General features: G+C 42.5%; 1 protein-coding gene across 1 annotated transcript; it reads right to left on the bottom strand.

The window, feature by feature from the left end:
• Positions 1-2,007: 2,007 nt before the first annotated feature.
• On the bottom strand, positions 2,008-3,525 carry LOC118599934. The gene is made up of 2 exons (XM_036216329.1): positions 3,274-3,525; positions 2,008-3,222 (listed from the first exon to the last, which is right to left on the bottom strand). The coding sequence occupies exons 1-2, from the start codon at positions 3,523-3,525 to the stop codon at positions 2,197-2,199; spliced, it is 1,278 nt and encodes a 425-aa protein (XP_036072222.1). The 3' UTR covers positions 2,008-2,196.
• Between the last annotated feature and the right edge of the window lie 13,663 nt (positions 3,526-17,188).

The raw sequence follows: 17,188 nt of genomic DNA, 5'->3' as shown, positions 1-17,188 counted from the left end.
CAGAGAGCCGGGTGGTGTCGGAGGTTAGCACCTTCACGGACTCCCTGAGGCTCTGGTTCTCCGCGGCTACTTCCTGCACCTGCTGCTGGCTTCATTTCCATCCACGAATGTTTTCTTCTGGCCCTTCCAGGGCCATTTGTGGATGCACCTCACCACCTCCCAATAGGTACCACAGGTAGCAGCTTTCTCTCTGGGCCCACTCACATTTGGCAACATTCAAGGTCAGACCAGCATCTTGTATCCTCCCAAGGACAAGAGACAGGTGTTGAAGGTGTTCCTCCCAGGTGTTACCGAAGACCACCACGTCATCTAGATAGGCTGCACTGCAGTCGTCACATCCCTGCAGCACCTTGTCCATCAGCCTTTGGAACGTGGCTGGTGCTCCATGCTGACCGAAGGGCATTACTGTAAACTGAAACAGTCCAGCAGGTGTTTTGAATGCTGTGTACTGCCTGCATGTGTTGGTGAGAGGTACCTGCCAGTTGCCCTTGCATAGGTCGAGAGTTGTGATATACTTGGCAGCTCCAATCCTCTCCAACAGATCATCCACCCTTGGCATTGGATATGCGTCAAACTCTGAGATGGCGTTCAGCTTCCGGAAGTCGATGCATATCCGCAGCGAGCCATCTTTCTTGGAGACAATCACGACTGGACTGCACCATTCAGAGTTGGAGGGCTCGATGACACCTAGCTCCAGCATCTTCTTCACCTCATCGTTCAGCTGTCCCACCAACCTCTGTGGTACTCGATAAGGCCGTTGCCGGATGGGTTGTCCATTTTTGAGCCGTATGGTGTGCTCAACAAGTGTGGTTCTGCCTGGCTGGGCTGAAAAGAGAGACGGAACTTTGTAAAACGAGTTGAGTAACTGTGTGGTCTTTTCAGGGGACAGATGTTACAGAGATGGAGAGGTTGACTGTGTCAGTGGTTCTGGGTCAGAGTCCATTTCTTCTTCGGCCTTCACGTTCCTGACCATCAAGACCTTCTCTGGTAGAGGACTAGCACCATCTTTCCACTCCTTGAGCAGGTTCACGTGGTATGTTTGTTTGTCTTTTTTCTTCTCAGGATGGTACACCTCATAAGTGACCGGCCCCATCCTGCGGACAATGGTGTACGGCCCTTGCCACTTCGCCAGGAGTTTACTGGAAGAAGAAGGGAGAAGCAACTGAACCTTCTGACTTGGTTGGAGTTCACGATGACGGGCCTGCTGGTCATACCACATCTTTCGGCTCCTCTGGGCTTCTTACTGGTTCGTTTCGGCCTCTTCCCTGTACCGTGCCAACCTGTCTCTCATCTCCAGAACAAACTGGATCACACCCCTCTCTGCGGTGTTGGTTGGTTTGGCCTCCCAGCTCTTCTTGAGCAGATCAAGTGGACCTTGAACCTCCCAGCCATAAAGAAGCTCGAATGGAGAGAACCCTGTTGAAGCTTGAGGGACCTCCCTGTAAGCAAACAGTAGAAATGGGAGCCAACGGTCCCAGTCTTTGCCTGTGTCACTCACGAATTTTTGTAGCATCCTCTTCAGGGTCTGGTTGAACCTTTCCACCATGCCATTGGTCTGTGGGTGGTATAGGGTTGTCTTGATGGCTGTGATCCCCAACTGCATTTGGAACAACTTCATCAACCTGGAGGTAAAGTTGGTTCCCTGATCGGTTAGAATTTCATCTGGTATTCCTACTCTGGAGAAAAGCTGTATCAAAGCTCTCATAACTGCAGGGGTGGTTATGGTGCGCAGGGGAAAAGCTTCTGGAAAGCGAGTAGCATAGTCACAGACCACTAGGATATATTCATGACCACTGCTGCTCTTAGGTAGGGGTCCAACAATGTCCATTGCAATTCTCCTGAAAGGTGTGGAGATTACAGGTAGGGGGTGCAATAGCGCTCTGTCTGACTTGTGGGTGATGGCAGTTTTCTGACAAGTAGGGCATGTTGCACAGTACTTCTGAATGTCAGAATACATGGATGGCCAGAAGAAACGTGAACTAACACGAAGATATGTTTTCTGCCGACCTAGGTGACCTGCCCATGGAAGTGTGTGTGCGAGGTGCATGATGAGTGGCCTGCAGGTGGTTGGAACAACTATACGTTTGTGATCACCATCAGCAGCATACAAAACATCATCAACAATAATAAACTGCGTACACCCCAAACAGTTGTCATTTTTAGTTGTCACCTTAGCAAACGAAGGCTTCAAGGTTACTACATCTTTTTGCAGATTTGAAATGTTATCAGGTATTTTAAATGCATCATCTGGCATAGAAATCTCTGGCTCAGGTAATTTAAGTTTTTTCTCAAACCGTCTCTGACGACGGGACTTTTTTGGCATTTGATTGCCACTCTCAAAGAGGCTGTCATCAACAGGTGGAAGACCTTGGACCCCAGCTTTGGCCTGTGCCCTGGTAAGCACGGGTGCTGAGAGACAGTGACATTAACCTCAGCTTGGTTGCTAGGATCAGCGATAGCATTTTCATTTAACAGATCTTTTAATACAGGTAAATCACAACCCAAAATCAAATCAACAGGTAGCTTTTCTACCACTCCAACAGTCAAAAGATATGGCTGCTCATTAATAGTTATGGTTACGTCGGCTTTTGGGTACAGGTGCTTGTCACCATGTACACACACAACGTTTGTCTGCCTGCTATAGTCCAGACCACCAATAGAAATTAGACTCCGTTTAATCAAAGAAACAAAACTTCCAGTGTCCAACATAGCAGTAACTTGCTGTCCATTTACAGTCACAGACTTGAGAGGCTGCACAGTGTTCTCATCAGTGATGCCAGACCCTGTACTCAAGTCAGTCTCTAGTCTAGGTGCATAGCAAGCACCTGTGAATTTAGCCTTGCGAACTGGGCATACAGAGGCTTTGTGACCAGGCTGCTGGCAATAGAAGCACACAAGGTCCTTACCGGCCATTCGCTGACTAGGGGCTGGGTTGGTACCTTGAGATGACTGGTTGAAGTCTCTCCGTATGGGACCCGGTGGGCCGGCTTGGATGGAACGACGCTGATCCCCACCAAAGGGCCTGGTGGACGACGTCCCTCGTCGGGCGTTGAAGTACTGCAGCGCGAGCCGTGCAGCAGTAAGGCCGTCCTCCGGTTCGTGCTCCTTCACCCACGTCCTCACGTCTGGTGGAAGTACCCTCAGCAGCTGCTCCAGGATGACGATCTCCCCGATCTGCTCCTTGGTGTGTTGCTCCGGACGGATCCAACGTCGGTAGAGGCCCTTCAGTCATTGGTACGTCTCAGCTGGATTCTCCCCGGCTGGAACACTCACAGACCGGAACTGCTGGCGATACGTCTCTGGCGAGATGTCAAATTTCAACAGGAGTGCGTCTTTCAGGTCCTTGTAGGCTTGCTGCTTGTCCATTGCCGTGTAGGCCTCCAGTGCTTTCCCAGACAGCAGTGGAACCAGGCGACACGCCCACTCAGTCTCTGGCCATCTCCAGGTTTTGGCCATTCGCTCAAAGCGAAGCAGGTAATTTTCAATGTCCTCACCTGCTTGATATGCAGGGATCTTTGGTTCCATGTAGGGCCTCCAATCAGGCGGGTGTTGACTGGTTCTGCCCCAAGAGTGGTCAGACCAGCTGTTGTCCTCCTCAGGCTCTACTGGACGCTGGTGACGAGACGATGCAGCTGGGGTTGGCAGTACCATTCTTGGGCTGCCGGCTGTGGCGGAGCTTGGTCCAGTGACATCAGGATGGTGCTCTCAGAAAAAATGTCCAGAAACCAGAATGCAGCAGCAATAAAGGTTGCAGAGGCGCCAAGGATAAACTTTTACCTTTTATTAAAGGAAATGAGCACATCTGTTGCTCACAAGGGTTGCTTCAGTAAGCACTTCACAGCTTCACATTTTTTCACAGCCCCACCCCAAACATTTCCAACTCCTTTTAAACCCATTATGCCCCTCCCAGTGGGCGTTACAATCAATTAGTGGTTTCATGTTAAACAGTGGGATAATACATTTCATAATTTAAATTAAATAAAAACATTTCTCAGATTAACTGATAACACTGTTGCATGAACAGGGATTTCTTGGTCCACCTTAAAAAAAAATATAAAGTCAGGTAAGTCATGTGACCGGCAGGATCGGACGCGAACTTCCTGTAAACAAAAGAACAGAGCTACAGGTGACGGCATGCTTCGCTATGTGTAAATGTAAGTGTATGGATTACGTGTTGGCAACCCTGTGTGCACCCAGGGGGACCTGCAGAGGGAGAGGGACAGAGAGGACGTAAGTGTTTTAAGATGAATGGAGCGCGTGTATGGCTGCGGGTGTGTGTGTATGTGCGCGCGTGTCTGAGTGCGGCTATCAGCTGACGGTGCTACACCGTCACAGCATCCCACTCTCTTCATAAAGTTTTCTTTGAAGCTAATCAACAAAATTTACAATAGTTGACATGTGACATTTCACAGGTTCCCGGAAAGCGGTGGGAAACTTCGCTGCCATATATATATATATATATATATATATATATATATATATAAATAACAGCTTTGAAGTGCACTAAATGGTTGTCAAACATGCATTCTTTGTTTCTTTGTTTCAAGTTAATACATTCCCACATTTGTTGTTTTAATTGTGAATTTACCTAAAAGTGATGCACATTTATGTGAAATGGGGTCAAAGATAAAGAGTTTCTCTCTTTCTTCCCTTTCTTTCTCTTTTTGGTTTCATATATGTTTTTTTTTTATTGTTAAACTCTTTTCATATATATTATCTTTTAAATGTTATCAACTTACTGGTCATGTGTTAGAATGAGACATTCTTATAAAAACAAGGTATGATGTTTCTTTTATTTTTCTTGTTAAGAAGTGTTTTTAGATCCCATATCTGCACACAGAGACAACACAGGATCCTAGTGACACGAGATCATTTTAATTAGAGAAGATCGTAAATTTTACTCCAATCATTCTGATTGGTTACCTCGCAGCCAACCCCTGGGGAGAATTCAACACCCAGGGCCAGAAGAAGTTGTAAGATTAGATACACACACAGATTGAGAAGCAGAACAGAGACAAGCAACCGACTGATGAGAGACGAGCAACTTAGAACAAAGGAGAAAACTTTAAACATTTTAGAAGTTCCGAGAGAAGAAAACTTCTGCGTATGCTTAGAGTTTTTGTGCAACCTCTTCCTCCAATTAATTTCGTAAATAGAACCTTCAAGTCATTTTAACGTTCGTATAAAATCTAATTTTTCTTTTTTTTCTCTAATTCTTAGCGACCAAATAATTATTACGTTTTTTTAGCCCGGCCAGCTTTGAAACTTTTAATTTTGGTTGCTACCCTTTTTGTGGATAACCTATTCTTGACCACCTGAGACGAAGTTAACAGAACTTGAGCAGAACTGAACCGAATCTTCCTGTGGGTCAAGATTCGAACTCCTGCACTTGGCTGGGATCTCGGTCAGAGTCACGCCTCGAAGGTCTCCAACGAACGGGGGATCTCCACCTGGGCTCGTCGGATCGAACGGAACCGCATCGAACGGAACCAGATTTCCAGACCGCGGGGTGAGGAGTTTCCTGCTCCAAAAAGTTGATGTTTGTGGTCAGAGTTAGATGTCTGCTCATTTAGAATCTTAGCTGTTAAATTCCTCCTTTTCACATTATAAACACCTCCTCTCTGCTCGCCTAAAACATTTATCCCATCTTAGAACATACATTTACACACACACACATCCTCAGCCTAATTTACATAATTTTACTTTGTTTTATTCTTTATTTTACGTTTCTTTATTACTGTTGCTAGTTTAATGAAAGTTTGCTTCTATTTTTTACCTCTGAAAGTTATAATCAATTCTGTGCTTTTATACTCAATAATACTGTTTGTTAATCCAGTTTTATACAATAAATAATCATTGATATAACGTCGTCGTTTTATCTCATCATTTTCTAGGTTCATTGAAGACGTCCCTTCAAGGGTAAAGACACTTACGCTGAAGTTGAGAGACTGATTAATTGATTATTACTTATTAGTTAGAAGTAGCGGCTGATCATCAATGAGTAATATTTTCCTTCATTACGAAGGTGGTGCACCGAGGATAATTTGATAAAATTTTCAATTATTAAAATTAATAATTTCAATTAGATTTGGAGTTGAATATTCCACATTCACCCTAAAACGCTACACATCCAAAAACTAGTATACATTAGTGGGGTCCGGGAGCTCTTATAGTGTGCGGCCATCACCCTCGGCGGTCCCTCGCGACTCCAAACAACTTTTTTTTTTTTTTTACAGTATATGCACATTAAAAAACCTAGTGCTAAAAAACGGTTTCGTCTCCCCTCTATTTCCTACTGTTCAGAGCCAGCTGTAACACTTTGGGACTAAAGAAAAAAGGTTTGGCGTCACTACAGAGCTTCAACCTATTCAACTAAAAACTACCAACCCGGCCAGAAACTTGGGTGTAGTGATAGACACAGACCTACATTTTGATAAACACATTAAGGCAGTCACTAAATCAGCCTATTATCATCTCAAAAATATCTCAAGGATTAAAGATCTGATGTCTAAGCAGGACCTGGAGAAACTAGTGCATGCTTTCATCTTTAGTCGACTTGATTACTCTAACAGTGTTTTTACAGGACTACCAAAAAAATCCATCAGGAAACTGCAGCTTATTCAGAACTCTGCTGCTCGGGTTCTCACAAGGACCAAGAAAGTAGACCACATCAGTCCAGTTCTGAGGTCTTTACACTGGTTACCTGTCTGTCAGAGGATAGACTTTAAAGTTCTGTTACTGGTTTATAAAGCTTTGGATGGTTTAGCACCAAAATACATGACTGACCTCCTGATCCAGTATGTACCAGCCAGACCTCTCCGGTCATCTGGATCCGGTCTTTTATCAGTTCCTAGAGTCAGAACTAAACATGGAGAAGCTGCATTCAGCTTCTATGCTCCACAGATCTGGAACAGACTTCCAGAAAACAGATCTGCTGAAACACTCAGTGTATTTAAATCCAGGTTAAAGACTCACCTGTTCTCAGCTGCATTTGATTAATATGTATTCAAAAGTTTACGTCCGCACTGTTTATCTATGCTTGTTCTAAATTGAAATCTTTTTACTTTTAATTTTATTTAATGATCACACATTTACTATTTCTTTTGATTGTTCCTTTTAATGTTTTATGTAAAGCACTTTGAATTGTCTCTGTGCATGAAATGTGCTATACAAATAAACTTGCTGTCAGGGATGGTGGTGTAGGACCCAAATGCAGGAGACCAGATTTGGTGGCAGAAACAAACATTTACTAAAGCAACTTAAACATGACAAAACCAGGCGAAAACAAACCAGTGACAGTACAGATGACCTGACAATGAGAACTGAAAACCAGACCTTAAATACACTGAGGTTCATTAACTAAATGAAAAGAGCTGTGGATGATTTAACCTGAACATGGTGAGACTGAACAGGGAAAACAGAACTTGCTAAAACCAGATCACAGAATCCTGACACTTGCCTTGCCTTGCTTAAATTTGTGGTGTTCCACAAATGTCCATGTATGTCTAACAGACTTTTACTCATGTACCGCAGAAACGTGTATTTTTATAGCACATATGCAACACACATATCACATAAAAATTATGTATTTGACGCACAAATAACAAAAAAAATTGCTTATGAACAGCACAATGATCATGCACGGTTCATGCACGAGGAGTGCCTCTTTTCTGCTCATTTCTGCTGGGTCGACCTCTGACTGGAAGATTGCAGGTTCAATTCCCGATGAGTCACAGTGTCCTTGGACCCCCACCTTGCCTCTGGTGAAAGACTGGCCTATGTTCAGCAGCAAAGTTGCCATCAGTGTGTGAATGTGTCTGTGACTGTAAAGCGCTTTAGACCTTCAAGGTAAATAGAAAAGCGCTATATAAGTATATACCATTTACTATGTAAAGCGAGGGCCCGCAGTAGGTGCCGTTTATGGTGCTGACACGATGTGAGTTCTGCTCAGTGCTCTGAATGTCAAAGTGAAGAAACTCAATGAAGCACAGGTTTATGTGTGATTTATCCACGCTGTGGATTTAATGTGGTTCTTTCATGATACATCTGTGAAAAAGTTGAGGTAAAAAAACACAACTTTTCTTTTTTCACATATATTCATGCATGATCAATGTTCCATCCATCCATCCATCTTCTTGTCCGCTTCGTCCCTTTCGGGGTCACGGGGGTGCCGGAGCCCAACCCGGCTGCTGATGGGCGAAGGCGGGGTTCACCCTGGACAGGTCGGCAGTCTGTCACAGGGCATGATCAATGTTCATCCGTGTAATATGCACAAATTGTACTGTACTAACAGTATTTTAGAAGTTAAAGAGTAGGAAAGGAATTCAGATAAACATACTTTCAGCGCGCTGGACTAAACCAATGTATCTTAAGGAACAGACAGAGTGGCCAACTACACCTCTTGGGAAGTCCCTCTGTAGTGTAGTGTTTCAACGTGTCCAAACCCTGCTGCAAATACGAGATCTGAGGCCAATTGATTTAATAAATGAGTAACATGACCTACAGTGGTGTGCTTGTTGTGGATGCAGATTTGGGACGGGTAAAAATTTTCATCCTTGAACGTAAAGTTACAAGACTAAGATAAAAAAAAAATCCTCTTTTAGTTCTACAAAAATACATCAATAACTCTAGTGTTCAAGGAGCTCCGGGATGGGCAAACTATGGTCTGCTACAGTCTTAAATAATGTAATACTGTAGTTTTAGGGGCAAACTATTTATTAATAATCCTCAGAAATTGCTTTTTTCCCCTTTTGATTCTGGTGTCTCTCCAATAGACGATGCACTAAAATATATTAATCTTTGTTTAGATCCAGAAAGTTATTTTTGATTAGTTGTTTTCTGCTGTTCATGTGTGTTCTCCAAGTAAGACAGTCATTTTTCTTCCAGCACCACATGGACACAGCATTTTTCTAAGCTTGCATTTTTTGCTGAGGAACATCCAACCATTGGGACTAAGACGTGAACAAAAGCCACAGTTTTGAACTCCAAATACTTCTGTTTTTTAAAAATTTATCAAGATTTCAAGTTATTTGTTTCTCTAATGAGCTAAATTACCAAAACATGCCACACATTTGGCCCTTCTCTCAAAGTTTAGAACTCTTTATGGCTTATGAGTCAAAAAGTTTGCCCACCCCTGGTCTAGCTGCAAACAATCATTACCAAAAGTCTGCACAGAGTTGTAGCAAAATGTGGGACAAAAGTGAAGGAAAACCTCTCTGAACTATTTAACTTGTGAAAACTTTGTGGCATTTGTGAACATCAGAGAGGAAGAACAGATTAAATCACATGTGTCAGTGACAGCTGCTCAGCTAACAACCACATCTGGAAGCTTAGTGGGAAAAAAAACAAAGTGACGCTGGAATAAGATCAAGCTAGAGAAGAGTGTCAGCCTCCCAGCTGCAACTAAAGGAATTCTAATCCATCAAAGATCTTTAAGAAAAACGCTTGCAGAGAATTGAAGACATGTCAAGAAGAAGATGAATGATTGAAGATGGGGGCATGCTTGGTTAGAAAGAAAATAACTATTCTGGAGTTCAGAATCCCAAAGCAGGAAGCCCTCTCTGTGTCTGCTCATGCTTTTTAGTAAAGAATCTGTCAGGGATGGACGCCTCTTAAGGACAGCCCTATCATTTTACCAGTCATATTTTACTGTGATGAGCTTGAAAACATATCCATTATAATTTAACAGAATGGTTCCTTTTTTTTAAATCTAATTATCTCTCACTTTGGCAAGGACTTTAATTTGAAAAACCACATGGGTAATAAGCAAAAAATGAGTCTGCAGTCACTTCAGTGACACAATTTTTTTGTTCAAACATTTTCCTCTCTTTTTTTATCTTTTGCAGCAATCATCTGAATTTATCATTTTTAAGGAAAACAGCCCAAAACAAAATGCTTGTTTTTGCATTTTGTGTTTCTTACATCTGATCTAATTATATTTTAAACAAAAGCAATGTAATTTTCCTCAATCAAACCTTTTTTTGTTTGTCTAAAGTGTTGAGAAAAATACATAAATCAAATAATAATTTGGAGATTTAGGCGTGTACAGTGGTGAGGCGGTTAGCACTCTCACAGCTAAAAATCCCTGGTTTGAATCTTAGCTGGGTTCTGGGTTTAATGAATTTCCCCCCAGGGGATTAATAAAGTATCTTGATTGATTGATTTCTGTGTGGAGTTTGCATGTTCTCCCCGTGCATGTTCTCCTCGTGTATGTGTGGATTTTCTCTGGGCACTCTGGTTTCCTCCTCCCACAATCTAAAAACACCCTTCATAAGTGTTAGGTTCAAACAACCTGAAACATTTCTCTGAAAGGAAGACAAGAGAGGGGTCAGTTCTTCAATCAGATTTTACTTGCACAAGGAGAACAGACAGAGAATGTTCAAACCAGTCTCCACCCGCTCTGATGATCTTGGTTCAGGGTTTCCATATTTATAACCTTTCAGGGGCGGTCTTATTTTATTTACATTTGCTGCTCTAAAGGTGTGGAAGGAAAAACAGCCTCAAACTGGTTCTACTATCATTAATGTCATAGTTCAATGCAATAGGTCTGCGTCAGCATCTTTGAGTATCTGTAATGTGTCAGCCTCCAGACAGCCTTCAGCTTAGGATGACTGCAACCTTCCAGATACCAGCTGAGCACGACCTCAAATGAGCAGAAAGAGAAAAGAGGTTAAAATCATACAAAGCAAATATAAGATAAATGTATGTACAACTCTATCAATAAGTGAGGTTGGTGTCTTGGTGTGACCCTACAACAGACACCTGACAACTTTTTAAGGTGTTTTTATTCCCTCATCCAACTGTAGATCCAGCAACCATGTGACCCTGAATGGGACTGCTGGATGGATGGATGGATAGACAGACGGATGGATAGATGATGGATGGACAGATGGACGCATGGATGATGGACGGATGGATGGATGGACGAATTATGGATGGACGACAGACAGATGGATGAACGGATGGATGAGGGATGAATGATGAATGGATGGATGGATGGATGGACGATAGACGGATGGATGATGCATGATGGATGGGTGGATGGATGGGTGGACGGACGGATGGATGGATGGACGGACAGATGCATGATGGATGGATGGATGATGGATGCATGATGGATGGATGATGGATGGATGGATGATGGATGCATGATGGATGGATGATGGATGGATGGATGGATGGATGGATGGATGGATGGTGGATGGATGGATGGATGGATGGATGGATGGTGGATGGACAATGGATGGATGGATGAGTCAGGTGATCATACCAAGGTACATAAGAAAAGAACACAAAACAAACAAAAATGATTTTAATTTATTTTAGCTCTGTTAGTTGAACTATATAAAGACTTTATATCATAAATACTACAACAATATAATTACCTTTTGGATTCATGCTTTTGATTTTTGGGTTTTTTTTTGTTTTTTTTTTACAAATGAATTATATTCATTTAAAATGAGATTTTATTGTAGATGTATGCATGTATAATTATGTGACAGTCTGTGGTTTCTGTTTTTCCTCTTTCGTGTGTTTTCGGTGCAGGTTGTTGGAGAGCTCAGCTGCTTGCACTTTATGTTAATGTGTTTGAGTTCTATTTCAGTGTTTCTGTTTCTACGCTGTTGCTTTAGATTATTTGTAAGTTTTTATTTCCTTCCTCTGTATAGTCATGCTGGTATTTTTTTAAGTTCTGTTCGTGCACTTTTCTCACCAGAATGGTGCTTTTTGTCACTAAAGAATTCTAGTCCTTTACTCTAGCTTGCTGTCTCATCCTCCATATGACAATTTGTGTATATTTTTACATATCTAAAGGTTTACAAATGTCCTTTAAGTTCTGTTAAATTTTATAAAAAAAATTGAACTGGACATTTTTTTTATGTATATAGATTAAAAAGGTGTTTCGGTGAGGTTCTGCTTTTTAAAAATTCACATCACAGACTACAGGAACGACTCCTGTACCATTCGGGCTACCGACAGCCTGCCGGACGACCTCAATACCTTCTATGCACGCTTTGAGACCCCCACCCCCCATGCAGAGAGGAGGCCTAATGACTCAAGAGCCACCACTCCCTCCTCACCCCCCACCAGTCATCTCATCAGCCCAGGTAAACAAAGCCCTGAGGAGGATCAACCCCCGCAAGGCGGCAGGACCGGACAACATTCCTGGTCGAGCCCTCAGAGCATGCGGCAACGAGCTGACAGACGTTCTCACCTCCATATTCAACCTCTCCCTGAGCCAGAGAACTGTCCCCTCCTGCTTCAAAACCACCACCATTGTCCCCCTCCCTAAGAAGAGCCCCCCCACATGCCTGAATGACTACAGGCCAGTAGCTCTCACTCCAATCATTATGAAGTCCTTTGAGAGAGTGGTGCTGGCCCACATTCAGAGCAGCATTCTGGACACACTAGACCCCCTGCAGTACGCCTACCGGCCCAACAGGTCCACCTCAGATGCCATCGCTGCACATCTCCCTCTCATAGCTGGAGAATAAAGGCTCCTACATCAGGATGCTCTTTATTGACTACAGTTCTGCGTTCAACACGGTGGTCCCCCACAAGCTCACGCACAAACTGCTCTGTCTTGGACTGCACCCCACCATCTGTGACTGGCTCCTGGACTTTCTGACTGGCAGGCCTCAGTCTGTCAGAATAGGGAACAGGACCTCAGCCAGCATTGCTACTAACGTTGGCACTCCACAGGGGTGTGTCCTCAGTCCCATCCTCTACACCCTGTTCACCCACGACTGTGCAGCCTCTTATCAGGACAACACCATCCTGAAGTTTGAGGATGACACCGCAGTGATAGGACGCATCACTGGCGGGGACGAGGCAGCCTACAGGAGAGAGGTGACCTCTCTGGTGACTTGGTGTGAGGACAACAACCTCATCCTCAACAAGGACAAGACCAAGGAAATGATAGTGGACATGAGGAGGGAGAGGAGCCCTCATCAGCCGCTGTTTATCCGGGGTCTGGAAGTGGAGAGGGTGAGCAGCTTCAAGTATCTGGGGGTCCACCTCAGCCAGGACTCCTCTGCCCTCACTGCAGAGAATCTACAAGCGCAGGGTCCTGAGGAGAGCTGCTTCCATCATCAGANTGACCTCCACCTCAAAGCCCACCAGGATGCACCAAACTTTTGGTGCCATGTTGACACACAGACGTTCAGTGGAGTATGCACAGCAGCTATGAAGACTGCCAGCCTGTTTGGTTTAACCTATCTCTGTGAATCAGCGTTTTCTGATATGAACTCATCAAGTACAAACACAGAACACGCCTCACTGATGCACATCTGAAAGACTCACTCACAGTTGCAGTATCAAGTTACACACCAAGTTACACTAAACTGGTGAACAGCATGCAATGTCAGTCTTCCCACTAATAAAGAAACAGATACCAGACGTTGTATGTGGCAACATGACAGTAACATGGCAAAGTTGAATTGAATTGTGAATGTTGTTCAATTTAAAAGTGTGTTTATAACATGTAGCAGTTGGGCCGGAGGTACAGGAGTGTGAAATGCAGGACCAGCAGACTCAGGAACTCTTTCTTTCCCTCTGCCATCAGACTCCTTAACAGCTGACAGTAGTCTGCAACAGCAGACTGCACCTTTGTACATCTGGATTATTTATCATATATATATCATTACTGGACTATTCATCATTATTAATGCACCTTAATAACAACTGCACATGTACCCCACTATCCAGTTCTGTCAGTCTCCATTGCACAATAATATCCGCTGTAAATTTGCACAACTGATTTGTAAATATCTTAGTCACTTACATATGCATAGTTTGTTTATTTCTAATATATACCTTGTTTTCAGTCATCCTGTAAATATCCAAAAACTTTATATTTTTTTATCTTTATGGCATTCAGAGTGAGCTGCAAAGTAAGAATTTCATTGTACAGGGAAACCTGTTTCTTTACTGTACATATGACAATAAACCCTTTGAATCTTGAATCATTTGTCTAGAATAATAAAAAAAACAAGAAACAGTTATATGTAAGCTGAATGTGAAAAAATAAATTGCTGCATGGAGCTTCAAATTAGAATCATTTGTTGTTTTATTGTGTATCAATAATGGGTTTTTATGTCACATTGAGCCATTTGTGTTTATTTCTTAATGAGGTGATCTAATAATAGTAAAATAAACTTGTTTTTAACAACTCCTGACATGACACTAAATTAAGAGATCTTATGTGTTTGATCAATCCTTGATAAATCCAGGAAAAACCCTGCTATAGAGTGGAGCTGAAGCTCAGAGTCACACTGACCTTCTGACATGTGAGAGCTGGCCACACTTTGGACATGACTTCTGTCTCTTCTCTTCCTCTGATCTCTGTTCTGTGGCTCTGTCTCTTCATCTGGAGTTGATGTTGATTCTTCATGTTGGTTTCCTTCTTCATCCTGATTATCAGTTCCATTAAAGCTCTGCTGATTGTTTCCATCTGCTTCACTCTCAACATGTTCCTCCAAAGCAGGAATCTCCATCAAGGTTTCAGTCTCCTGCTTCAGATCAAGCTGCTCTTCATCCTGACTGATGCAGAGTTCTCCTGGTTCCTCTTTAATCTGTAGAGGTTCTGGATCCTGCAGTTCCTCTGGAGTCTGTGGAGGTTCTGGATTCTCCTGGTCCACTCTGAAGTTCCTCTGCTGGTTGCAGAGATTATCTTCAGTCAACCAATGCTGGGGGAGGACTGCAGGGACACAAACACAAGAAGGGGGGGCTTTTAGACGCTGACAGGACTTAAGTGGATTGTCAAGTACGGTAACAGCTGATGAGGTTGCAGTGACCTGACTCTGGCTTAGCAAAGGATCATGGGATATACGCTAAACTTCATGATGAATGAAAACAGCAGAAGCTGGTTTGAAGACAGCCAGCGGTGCTCTCTGACAGGACCAACTACCGGCTGAGGTTTCTGCCCTGGGGGAGGTACCACCTTGATTACTGGTAACAGGTAATTAAATTAGATTTTTTTTTCTCCAAAGCCTGTAAATTCATTATCTCATATAGATGGATCATTTTTGGTCATGCAGCATCCATCGACAGCCAGCCCTGCAAACCGTGAAGATAGATGATACAGTCTACAGTGAAGATGATCCTGAAACACTCTGCAGACCACCTTGCAAGATGTTCAATCACCACCCAGAAAATTCCAGCCCCGCATCTCAGTCGAAGCCCCCCCATCCATGTCGACTATCTTTGTAAATAGTTATAAATAAAAGTTACAATTAATCCATGACAATCACTGTGTTTGATTTAGATCTTTATTTAAATTAACAAAACAAACATTTTTAATATATCAAATATAAACTTCATTTATTTATTCTCAGACATCTAAGGATTTTAACGGCAATTCTTTCCAGCAGACTAAAGTTGGTCAAAAGTTTCCCTCCTCTCTCGTGCGCTCTGCTCTTCTACCTCATGTCCTCTCTGTTCAGGTCTAGAAGCTCATCACTGTTTCTTCTTATTTTTCTTCTACCAGTCGCTAGCTCACTCCTTCCTTCTCTTTCTTCACTCTCTTCTCTTTCACGCACTGCTGTACTTCTCCAGCAGATCCATTTTCTCCAGGATTCTCCTGAAAAACACAGAAAACAAAGCGGGAGAGATGACAGGTTTAATACCTCTCAAAAATGTTTCACATTAAAACACAAAAACACTCAACTCTACAGTAATGTCACAAACTCTGTTGTTATTGAGCTCCTGCCCTGTTTGTTTAGCAGCTTAACCTGTTTCAGTTACTTCTGCTCACCTGATCAGGTGTGTTCAGTCAATCAGAAACGGAGCTCATCCAATCCAGCTAATCAGGAATTACTGAAGCAGAGCAGTGGAGTTCATGAAGAACCGGGTCGGTGACGCCGGCTCTATTATTATAGTGAAGACGTATGTAAATGTAGGATTTGCCAAAGCAGATGGAAAAAATTTGGCACCAGTAAAAAGATGATAATTTTCACCCCCGAGCTTTATAATTACTGCCGTCTGTTTTTGGCCCCTAAAATTATATAAAATTAGGCTTTTAATTTTTACGTTTTCATCAAGAAAGAACAAAAGCGAACGACCGAAGAACAGCAGCANCCAATCCAGCTAATCAGGAATTACTGAAGCAGGGCAGTGGAGCTCACAAAGAACAGGGTCGGTGACGCCGGCTCTATTATTATAATGAAGACGTATATAAATGTACGATTTGCCAAAGCAGATGGAAAAAATGTGGCGCCATACAAAATGTAAACAGTTAATTATAAACATATATATTTCTATAATCATGTTTAATCTTACATTTTACTACTATTTTTAAGAAAAGTCCGCTTTTATATATGTTCAGAACTAACATGTTAATACAGAATACATGAGTAAATTCATCTTGATGCAATAACAATACAAGTAAACTAAAACATCACTATGGTCAAAATACACAACTGTCTTAAGTTATAAAATATTACTACTGTGAGCGTCATTTTATATATATATATATTTTAATCAGAAACCTAGGCATTTTATAAACACTAGAGGGCGCAGATCAGTTGTGTCATGTTTATGTAGAAGATGTTTTGTTGTTAAAAAATAAAGATGTTTTGTTGCTCATGACTTTGTTAATAAAGACGGACAGAGGAGCAACACGGTGATGTTTGAAGGTGTCGTGTCCGAATTGCCTTTAAAATCAAGGGCACTGTATTATAGTTAGTTATGATAAGGGTGAGAATTCCGACATAGCCCGACAACTGAAGCTCTATCTGACAACGAGAGTGGCGGTGTAGGTATCCATATGTGCTCGACCTGCAAGATCGGTTTGGGAAAATAAAAATAAATAAATAAATAAAAATAAAGATCGTTCGGGAGCAAACGACTTGATGACGTGTAAGATTGTGTAACAGACTTTAAAGTGTTCTGTTTGTTATGTGTTGCATATTTACCATTGCCCTTACGGTAGTTAAACTATTGGGAAACTGTGCTGCACAGGGCGTGTCTTTCATTAATAAAGAGATCTTCCAAGTGAACAGACGTCTGTCTCCGAGCTCCATTATTTCCACTCTCCGACTACACCACCCTACAACAAACCCACGAGAGGCCGGCTACAATTGCAATTGGTTAGATCACCATCATGTGACAGGATATGACACATTTGCGGTATTACGAAGCACGGAGACTTCCCTAGTAAAAACTGAAGAGGTCCAAACAAGTACGCAAATAA

The sequence above is a fragment of the Oryzias melastigma genome, linkage group LG17, assembly GCF_002922805.2.
Source record: "Oryzias melastigma strain HK-1 linkage group LG17, ASM292280v2, whole genome shotgun sequence".
Taxonomy (NCBI): Eukaryota; Metazoa; Chordata; class Actinopteri; order Beloniformes; family Adrianichthyidae; genus Oryzias; species Oryzias melastigma.
The sequence above is the reverse complement of the archived record's forward strand: the minus strand, read 5'-3'. Positions and strand labels throughout refer to the sequence as shown.